Source organism: Ananas comosus, linkage group 25 (assembly GCF_001540865.1).
Source record: "Ananas comosus cultivar F153 linkage group 25, ASM154086v1, whole genome shotgun sequence".
Taxonomy (NCBI): Eukaryota; Viridiplantae; Streptophyta; class Magnoliopsida; order Poales; family Bromeliaceae; genus Ananas; species Ananas comosus.
In genome coordinates this window covers 170936-181872 of record NC_033645.1, presented here as the reverse complement: position 1 = coordinate 181872, position 10937 = coordinate 170936, and the positions used below count along the sequence as shown (strand labels likewise).

At 35.2% G+C, this 10937-nt stretch overlaps 1 protein-coding gene across 2 annotated transcripts; it reads left to right on the top strand.

Annotated features, from left to right (window-relative positions):
• Positions 2706-9043, top strand: LOC109729058 (two-component response regulator-like PRR95). 2 transcript variants are annotated; one of them, XM_020259701.1, is made up of 8 exons: positions 2706-3145; positions 3921-4082; positions 4170-4300; positions 4736-4891; positions 5775-5937; positions 6506-6803; positions 7444-8104; positions 8552-9043. In XM_020259701.1, exons 1-8 carry the CDS (start codon positions 2914-2916, stop codon positions 8678-8680), a joined length of 1932 nt encoding a protein of 643 aa, XP_020115290.1. In that variant the 5' UTR covers positions 2706-2913; the 3' UTR covers positions 8681-9043. The 2 variants fall into 2 exon arrangements, with proteins under 2 accessions (XP_020115290.1, XP_020115289.1); XM_020259700.1 differs by having other exon boundaries at positions 2707-3145; positions 6503-6803; positions 8552-9035.

Here is a 10937-nt window from a genome sequence, read left to right as displayed (position 1 = left end):
GAAATTTATAATTGATATATATTTAAAGTTGTTTGGGCATTCAATTTTTATTTGGATACGTGGCGAACTCTCATTGGCTACATTGGTTGGTGTCTGGTTTCACCAAGAAGTTTCTTGATGTGACCGAACCTCAAATATATATATTTTTTATTTTTTATTTTTATATGGCCCATCATCACAATAATTATTTAGGTATTAGATAGATAGGTAGATTTATATACACTAAATTTATTTTTAAGTGATAAATTTCGTTAAAATTAAATTTCAATTCAATATATATGAAAATAGAAATTAAAATTTCTAATTTCTAACTAGTCATTTTGAAAAAGTTTATAATAAAAAAATGATATTCTAATCTGTAAGAAATAGATACTCAAATTTAATGCTTATTATTATTATTATTATTATTATTATATTATTATTATTATATTAGTATTATTATTTTGCTGTAGTTTGAAGTAAATTTAGCAAAAAAAAAAAAAAAAACTCTTAATAATAAAATAAAATTTAAATGGTGCATTAAATTTTTTTTTTCTTTTTTTCTTTTTTTTGACAAGGAAAGGAAACGTTTCCAAGCACTGGTCCCCTCGGAGTAGCGTATCCAAAGAAATTAAAAAATAAATAAAAATAATAATTAAAAAAAAGGGGTGACATGTACGGCTCGTTCACATCCACTAACTCCCCACCCGCTCCACCATCGGCCACGTGGCGCGAGTCTAGCGAGCGGGGCCCACCTCTTGCGACGAGGAACTGCCACGTGGCCGTCTCAACAAAAATATCGGCCGAGGGTGGGTGCAGTGCCGCTGACGCCTCGTCTCGATCCCCCAGAAAGCCCGAGAGCGTCTTTTTACATCAACCGTGATATATCACGGTGCTGTCACGCTGACACGTGGGGCCCACCATTGATGGGCCCACGTTTCGGTGCTTGATATTTGAATAGAAAAAAATTAGTGAGTGCACCCGGTGCACTCACATCGCCTAGGCCTAAAATATCCCATCATAGAGTTATGGGCCTGTAGGGCCTCATAATTGTTAGAAAAAACTTCAAAAACCCTCATATGGTTTCGCACTTTTTCATTTTAGTATCCTTTGGTTTAAAATGTATCGAGCTAGTTCTCTGTGGTTTCGTACTTTCTCACTTTAGTACTCTTTGGTTTAAAATGTATTAAATTAGTATCATGTGGTTTTATTTTTATATCAAGTTAGTACCCTATGGTTTTATTTTTTTCTTAATGAAATATTAAACCACAGGGTACTAAAGTGAGAAATTGTGAAACCACATGGTATTAACTTGATACACTTTAAACCATAAGATACTAAAGTGAGAAAGTGCGAAACCACAATGAGGATATTTGAAGTTTTTCCTAATTATTATGATAATTTAATTAATTCACAAGAGCTAGACTATAATATAATATTATTAATAATGTTGTAAAGTCTGGCTATAATGCTATCGATAGCACCAAGTATTTGGTACTATCAAGTTTTCTGCCGTTAGATCTGCCTCTTTGATCATTTTTATTCGTTAGATCATATTATTCAACAAACTACCCACTCAATTCTAAAGGACCACTATCAATCTAACTGCAAATTGCTTTATCCAATAGCTGAAAACATCTATTTTATGATCAAACGAATTTAAAAAGTAATACTTTAAATATTTTTATACAATTTTTTTGTTTAATAGAATAGAACAAGATCCAAATTTTGGATTTTAAACTTAAAAACTTTATTTCTAATTTTTTAATGGTTGGTTAATTTGAACTGCTCATTTTTTAAGGACTTAATAAGGTTTAATTATCTATCACTAGTATAATATCTTCAATTTTGATATTTAAAAATAAAAAAATTCTATTTTGAATTTTTAAATAATTATTTAATTTTAACTGCTCATATTTTGGGGAGTTGATAAGTAAGAAAGTAATCTTCGAAATAATGAATTTAATTTTTATAATATATAAATATTTTAAATTATGTTTAATGGTGTTGATTATTAAATTATAATTCTTATTATTGAAATAAATTATAACATATATAATTTAGTGTTATCAAACTAAATTATCGCCGTTCGTACTTTATGTTACTATTTATAAAAGTAAATTGTGATCTGTGCATTGGTGTTAAAAAAAAATTAATTATTAAAATTTGTACATTTTGTCTGTAATTTTAGGGTTTTTTTTGCAAATAGCCCCCTGACAATTTTTTTTTTAAAATTGGCCCTGTGTAAAAATTATTTGCAAAAATGGCCCTGGCCCCGCCCCGTCAGCGCCACGTCAGCGCCACGCGGGCGGGGCTGGGCCAAGTGTTTATATTGAACACGGTGAACCATTCACCGTGTTCAATACAAAATTTTTGTATTGGACACGGTGAATGGTTCACCGTGTCCAATACAAAATGGCTAAGTGGGNATATATATATATATATATATATATATATATATATATATGATTTCAAGGGTCAAAAGTGGTGCATGATGTGGAAAAGTATACACCAGGTGCACGAGATATTAGCTTTTGAAATGTTAGGCCGATGAGGACATCGGAGCCACAATGGCGCTGTAGAGGTAAATATCAGAACCAGTGACGCAGATCGTGCCACGTTAGCGACGGGCCCCACTAGGGCCAATGGGTGCGCGGCTCGGGATCTGTTGACGTGGCGATCACACCATCCGGAAACTAATAAGAGAGAGAGAGAGAGAGAGAGAGGGGCGAAGATATTTCGAGCCCTAAAAAGGAGAGGAGGGAGTGAGAAGTTAGAGCTCGATTTTTCCGCGGAGGAGATCGCGGGATTTTTCCGACGCAACTCGCCCTAGGGTTTGAGCTGCTTCGTCTCCTTCGACGACGACGAAGAAGGAGACGAAGAAGGAGAGGGGATCTTAGGGGAGATATCGAAGAGATTTGAGGGGATTTGGGGATGGGGGAAGGGGTGAAGAGGGGAAAGGAGGAGGAGGAGGAGGTGGTGATGTTGATGGAGGATCCGGCGGCGGCGGCGGAGGAGGAGGATGTGGAGGTGGTGGAGGAGGGAGATGGGGTGATGAGATTGGAGAGGTTTTTGCTGAAGATGCCGGTGAGGGTGCTCCTCGTCGAAGGGGACGATTCGACTCGGCAAATCATCGCCGCTCTCCTGAGGAAGTGTAGCTACAGGGGTTTGTTTCTCCCCCCTTTGTGTTTTCTTGTTTTAATTTGCCATGAATTTGGTGTTGATGCTTGTTTCCTTCATTAATTTCTCTGTGGTTTAATATTTCTGTTAATTTTTCTTTTGAGAAAAAGATCTATCGGTTGGAGAATAAAGAAGTGCTCAAAATTCGTGTAAATCGTTTTCTTTTTTTGATAAGCCCTAAATTGCAGAGCGAGACAAATTTGTTCGCCGGGATTTTGCTCTTTCTTGTACACTTGCTCTTCGTCGCTGCCTTCTTTTTCTTATTTCATCCTTTTGTAGGCTCGATCACTGATTTTTGGCGACGAACAGCGTGATTTCCTTTTCTATTTTCTCTGATGTACTAAATCGATGGTTATTTGGAACTCTATCGCCTTCATTTTCAATGATATGTTTCAATACAAGCAGGAAGAGAAGAATCAAATCTTTCGATGGTCACGCTAATAGCTCGTCATTAAAATAATATTTTACCATAATTGATATTTGTCCGATCTGCATATGGTCCAGTTATGAAGATAAAGCTTACCATACAATGTTTGGGAGTCGAGCAACCACTAACTCGCCATTTCACGTTGCTCCTACCCGGCTTTGTTCAGCTTGATAAACACTGTGCAATCATTAGAAGTTTAGCATGCGAGGGTGCTTGTTGACTTACACGACTTTTCATGCTTTAGCATATTAGACGATCAATTTTTGCACAATTTTCTCCTTTTTTGTAAAAGCTGAATTTTTACCTTAGCTGTTTGTTGCCTTTATTTGGGCAGTTACTGCAGCCTCAGATGGCGTGAAGGCGTGGGAGATGCTGAAGGAAAAATCTTACTGTATAGACCTTGTTTTGACTGAAGTAGATCTTCCCTTGATGTCCGGATTTGGTTTACTTTCCATGATAATGGAACATGAGACCTGCAAAAATATTCCCGTTATAAGTATGACTCAAAAGTGTATCTTCTATTTTTCCGAGTATTATGTATCCATGTGAATAATACTAATGTTCTTATTTGTGGATTATGCAGTGATGTCTTCACATGATTCTGTTAGCATGGTTTTCAAATGCATGCTGAAAGGTGCGTCAGACTTTCTGGTTAAGCCAATTCGGAAGAACGAACTGAGGAACTTGTGGCAGCATGTTTGGAGAAGACAAATCGTAAGACCCAGTTGATTCCCTTTTTAGGCTTATTTTCGAGTACAAATTTGGATTTTGAAGTTTGGCTTCCATTTCAAGTACATTTTTTGAGGTCTTAATTCTAGCAATTTTGTCTTCGATGGTTGTCCTGCATGACAATTAAGCCCTTCCATCAAACTGCCGTTTTCCATGTCATTATTATTGTTAATGTTTGTTGACATTGCAGTCTTTAAGGTTCACTTTGCAGCACTTTTATGCTTATGCTGATGTAGTGTTTCTTTATGCTGTAGACTAACAGGATTTAAAATAGTTGTTGTACAACAAACATTAGGGACTGAACTGTTATAATTGAAACTGAGGACAAAATCAATATCAAATTTAGGGTTATAAATTTTAACCCTTTTTCTCCCTCAATTTTGTGATCTCTAAGTCCTCGTTGTTACTTTGACTTATCAGGCAAGTGGCAGGCCTAGTGGTACGCTGGGATATCAAGATGAAAATCATGCAAAGCATGAAATCGGAGCTGAGTCTAAGAAAGGAAAAGTTTCCAAAGAAAATGTTGCCTGTATGCAGGACAATAAGGAATGCAGTGACCAAGGGAGTGATGCTCGAGTAAGTATTGCCACACATTCGGGCATATTTTTATAGTTTCTATTCTCTTCTTCAGTCCTCTTCATAACTGGAAGAAAGAGTATGCGTGATGTAAAATTGTCAATTTCATTTATTTTTGGGTAAATTATACTTTTAGTCCTCAAAGTATGAGGTTCGTGACACTTTGATCCTTGAATTTTAATTTTTGCAATTACTGGCTCGAACTTTTTGTATTGTTGCAATCAATTCCCACAATCCCATTTAGTTGGCTAAAGATTGATGTGTCGCTGATGTGGAAGCGATGCAGCAATGTTGTGATTGATAATGTGACAATAATTAATATATGCTAGATCACTTCCACGTCACTGATTTATCAACATTTAGCCAAATAAGTTGGGGTAATGGGACTCATTTGCAACAATTTACAAAGTTTGAGCTAGAAATTGGAACAAATTAAAGTTTGAGGACTAAAGTGTTAGGTGCCTCATAGTTTGAGGAGCAAAAGTGTAATTTACACGTTATTTTTTAACCTGACTCAGGGAGAATAGTTGTCTTATTGTTTGTGTGGTTAAAAACTATTTCCTGATGCAACCTTTCAGAGTTCATCCTTTGTCCTTTTTCTTTCTGGTGGGACTAAGGTTTTATCTAATATAATCAATTTTACCTATATTTTTTTGAGCAAATGAATACATTAGAATTTAATTCAGTATTTTCATTGTTGAGTTTATATGTGTTAGTTATGCAATTCGAATATGAAACATTGAAAATATTATACTTTACAATCCTAGCGACAGGATTAAATTTAACAAGATTCTGCATACTACTAACAAAATTGTGTTTTAGTGTAGATTTTGTCATGGAGTTTTACGTAGACATTGCAACTTTTGCCACCCCTCTTGTGCAGAGCTCTTGTACAAGGTCAGACATGGAAGCTGAGAGTAGACGTGTTGAAAATTTCGTGGAGCATAAGCTATCTAGTAATGAGGATCCCTCTCTGGTGGATCAGAGCTGCGAAGAGCGTATTCAATTAGATAGCTCTTTGGCAATGTATGGGCCTAAAGTTGAAGGTATAAATCTTTGAGATATTTACCTAAATGCTCATGAAAAATAGATAATTTACTCATATTTCCTTGTAAATTGTAAATCTTCAGATGTGCCTTTCAACTGGCGTATTTACTTTTGGTATTTAAATAAAATGTGCCCCAAAATGTGCCCCCATTTGGTTAAAGGATCTTTTGTAATACGAAACCAACTTCATGAGCCGAAGACACTCTAATATAACATAAGGGTACTTATGTTTGAAACTGCAATTTAGAGGGTTCTATGTGAAAATTCAGACGTCTACTTGCATATGTTCCCCTTCAAAATTTGTATTTTCAAAAAGACCCTTCAACTGACATTTTTTTTTCTCTTTGTATTGGGGAAAAAAAAAGGGGGAAATTCTTTTCCAATGTACTAATAAAAAACCAACTTCATTAATCAAAAACTCTTCAACTTCAGATAACAGTTATTTTGTAAGAAGCTGCATCTTTATGTGGTCGGTATGAAAATTTGAATTTACAAGGTGCATATTAAATTATATGTATTTACATGGTAATGATGTCTTACGTAAACGTGCTTTTGATGAAGCAGCAGCTCGAAAGGAGGATGTGATGCGAAGCACATTCCCAGATCATAAGGACAACATATGTGAGAAGGCTTCTGAAGAAGTTGTTGATCTAATTCGAGAGATTGACAATCAACCAAAACATAAGAACACACAAAGAGACGCATATTCTATTCAAAATACTCAAGAGAATTGCATCAATTTTGCGACAAGCCCCTTCCCTCATTTAGAGTTGTCTTTGAGAAGATTTGAGTACAGTAGCGCAAACAAGACGGAGAATGATGAAAGGAATACACTGAACCATTCCACTTCGTCTGCCTTTTCACTGTGAGTGTTTCTTTGCTTACTCAGATTTACAGTTGCTAGTCTTCTTTGTGTGGGCTTAGTATAATGCAGAACCTTAGGGTACTTCTAATTTTCGGCTTAATAATCTCGTAATATTTTAGCAAAAGAGTTAGTTCATTTAGAAATTATACACTAGACTCGCATGTATTTGAATTTTCTTTGTTCATGGTTGGATATTCTCTTTGCCGGTATAGTTCTGCATCTGCTGCATGTACAGGTCCCAAGTGGATACTGTTGTTGCATAAAGAAAGATAAATTAGCAAAAGAACCATTTAAAGTTTGATTTATTTCGATATATTGCAAGTCTGTTGAGACTTGCCAAAAAGATAATAATGTTGGTAATTCCTGATATATAAGGTCTTTTTACAGATAAATCAGAAAAGAATCATCAAAGTTTAATTCCCCTCATATTATGTGGTGATCCTTTTTATGTTATGCAGTTATCCTTTTTTCTATCACATTTGAAAGCTTAAAATTGATATAGTTTGTATGTTGTTTACTAGTTATAAGAGATTGTTTGGTCCTATATGCTAGTCTTTCTGAGAATAAATAAGTCTAACAATATCTTATTTAATATATCTCTTGTATTTTGTATTACAATGTACCTCTCATTCTCCTGCAGGTACAGTAGCAGGAATGTAGCAGCTTCAACCAGTGCCAGTGATGCTCCAGGATGTAGTGGGACAAAATCAAATCCAAATTTTGAGGAAGCGCATAAAGTTCAAGATGGAAAAGTTCAAGATGGAAAGGCAGTTCGCTGCTCTCCTATTCGAGTTCTACCCTTTCCTATTCCAATTGGAGGCATCTCCCTCGATAGCATGGTTAATGATTGTGGCCCTCTTATGCAGCCCCTATTTTATCCCCATTCATCTCATCCTTTCTGGAGTCACTCCCAATCAATTTGTCAAGAAGCAACAATGCCAACAAGTTCATCAAACCAATCCGAACCAAAAAATGTTAACTCTATACAAGTGGAAGGCAAAGATAATCAGAGTGTGAAAAGCCCGGCTCACCATTCAGTGCAAATTCAGGAAGAGACCTCACAGCATTTGGATGTAGAGAAGCACATGTCTTCTGCAGCTGTTGAGAGTGGTAGTAGTTTCTGCAATAGTGGCAGGAACCCCAGTGAAAGTGCAGGGCAAGCCATCTCAGAAAGTGCAAATAATGAGGGTATATTTACTCACAAAGAGAATAAGCTGGCAGAGATTCATTGCTTAAGCCCAAGAGAAGTGGCCTTAAACAAATTCCGATTGAAAAGGAAAGATAGATGCTTTGAGAAAAAGGTTCGATTCAGTACTATTTCCCATTCTAGTTATTTTGTTATCGTAATATTGTCATTTGTTGAACCTATTCTTTCAACTGAAATAGTTCATACGTATCGTAGGACTTCTCGTTTTCTATTTGACGCAAGACGATACTTGGATCTCTTTCTAAGATTGGCTAAAACGCTAGAAACCTTCCCAAATATCACAATTTTTGCATTGCCTTTTAAATTGTAAGACATGTATTATATACTGTCGACCGATGAGTGATATTGTAGATTGTGCTGGAAGAAACACAGACTAATGAGGCAAACTTGCAAAATCTTTAGTTTTGCAAGGATAATTCATTGGTTCCAATGGTTTAGAATAGGGATAAGCCGAAAATTCTGTTTTTGGAGGGGTTTCCACAATTCTGTTTGTGTACCATAACTATTTGTACTGTTGCTAATATGAAGATTTATCTCGCAGGTCCGGTACCAGAGCAGAAAGATACTTGCAGAGCAGCGGCCTCGTGTAAAGGGACAATTCGTTCGTCGGGACCAAGCCTTTGTTCAATGTATGGAAGCTGGTAGCCACAGGAGTGAGTCGATCACTTAAAAACCGAACGGCAAAAAGGAGTTTCGCGCACAAAAGAAAATCGTAGGTTGATGTTATAGTATTGTAGAAAAGCTAACGAAGCAGAATCGCATGGAGTTTGCATCGTATCACTTACTTTCCTCTTGAACCTAGTTTTGGTGTGAGAGCTTGTTATGTATAATTTTGACGGGGGTGATTTGTTGTTGCGGTGTGATCTTCTATATTCTGCAGTATGTTTGCAGCTTACGACGCTCTAATTATACATTGTGCTGTTGTAAATTGGTTTTTCTGTTGCTTCTGGTGCTCTTTCTACTAGGCCTAATTTGCTACCGTGGCAGCAAAAAATATCATTTTTAAATTATAGAAGGTTCAAAAATTTGAGTAGTTTTTTCATTTTTTGCTTCAATGCTTTATTCTTTTCTGTTGACGGTTGTAACTGAAATTTTATAATGTAAGAAAAAAGAGTATTATTAGTGCTTTTATTTATTTATTTTTTCCCCTTTATGATATAAAAACAATATTTTTCGCCATCATATTACTAAATTAGGCCTAAAGTTTGTTTTTGCAAGGAAGAAGTCCTGTGCCTGCTCCTCTTTGAGTGAAAATTAGAAGATTTGAATGGAAATAGTTGTTGGGCTTCTCTTTTATTTTCTTTATAAAAATTATCAAACTTCTTTGAATGATTTTATCTTAACAAGTACTTCTTAATGTGCGCTTCGCATCGGCGCCACTGAGGGCATGATGTAGGCTCAGGTGAAGGGCAGAAGAGGCCACCATGGAACCTCATCTTGAAGGTCTAATAACATTGTGTCATGTACCGGCCATTTCTAGAGCAAGTGGCAAAGAATTTAGTGGTTGGTACCTGAGATCAAAGTTCGAATCCTAATTGATTCACATTTTCAGCTAAATTTATTTCTAAATGAAATAAACGAAGCAGGTAGCGTGCTACCTATCTCTCCAAAAAAATAAATAAAAAAAAACATTGTGTCATGTGTACTCGCAAAGGGGCAAAGGGGGTTATCGAGACCAGTCACCACAGTAAACACTACTGGATGAAAAAAGAAAAAAAAAACATGAAATATAAAAAGATAACATATATAAAAGTTGTTTGAACTATGAATTATTTTGAGTCAGCTATTCAACCTTTCAAATTTTAATTTTTATTATCTCAAATCTTTCCATTTGTTTGATTCGAATCAGTCAACGGCATTTCACTTCTAAAATTTGATATATTATTTATCTATACAGATCCACTAAGTATATTTTATATAATTCTTGCAAATATAAATTTATTAAAGTAAGTAATAAACTTAAATTTTAAAGTCAAAGTACTGTTGACTGATTCGAATCAAACAAATTGGAAGGTTGACTTGAAAAAAGTCAAAATTTAAAAAGTCAGATAGTCGATTCAAGATGATTCATCTTTGCGTTTTACCCATATGATGCCGAATCTTTTTCACTTTTTCTCCATTATATAGGTTTATGTTGGTATTCTGGTTGTGTTTCCTCTTTTTTTTTTTTTCTTTTTTTTTTTTTTCTCTCTCTCTTCTTTCCAGCAACCACTAAGATACATCATTACATAGCTCTACTCCTAAACTGCCTCTTCATTTTCTCACTTCTTTTTGGGTCCCATTTGAGCTTCACGAGTATCTTGTTGCAGTTGCAGGGTGCAGGACCTAGTGGCAATTTCGAGGTTGTTGCGAGGGGAAAACTTCAAAAACCCCTCCTGTGGTTTTGTAGTTTCTCACTTTGACCCTCTGTGGTTTAAAATATATTAAATTGCCCCCCTGTGGTTTCGTTTTTATCTTTTCGGTAGCTTTTTCGTTAATATTTCATTAAATTATATACAAAAAACTTCAGATACTCATCTAGATTTATCAAATATTCATTTTAGTACCCTTTAATTTTAACTTTATCACTGATTTAAGAAAAAAATAATAAAATTGATAAGAAAAAGAAAAAAAAGAAACCACAGGGGGACAAATTGATATATTTTAAACCACAGGGGAACAAAGTGAGAAACAACGAAACCACAAGGGGAGTTTTTGAAGTTTTTCCTTAATGTAATGAGCTTGAATCTTTTATTTTTAAATATTTAGTTTTAGCGACCGATCTATATATTTCCCCCTTTTTCTTATTCATTAAGTTCAGGACCGTCTCTTCTATCTTCACCTTTGCATGATTTGAGGTTTATATATGTTTCTTTTTTTTTTAAAGAATTATATTTAATATTTTTTCCCAAATTTCTAATAAAACATCGACCAGTTCATGCGCTTTC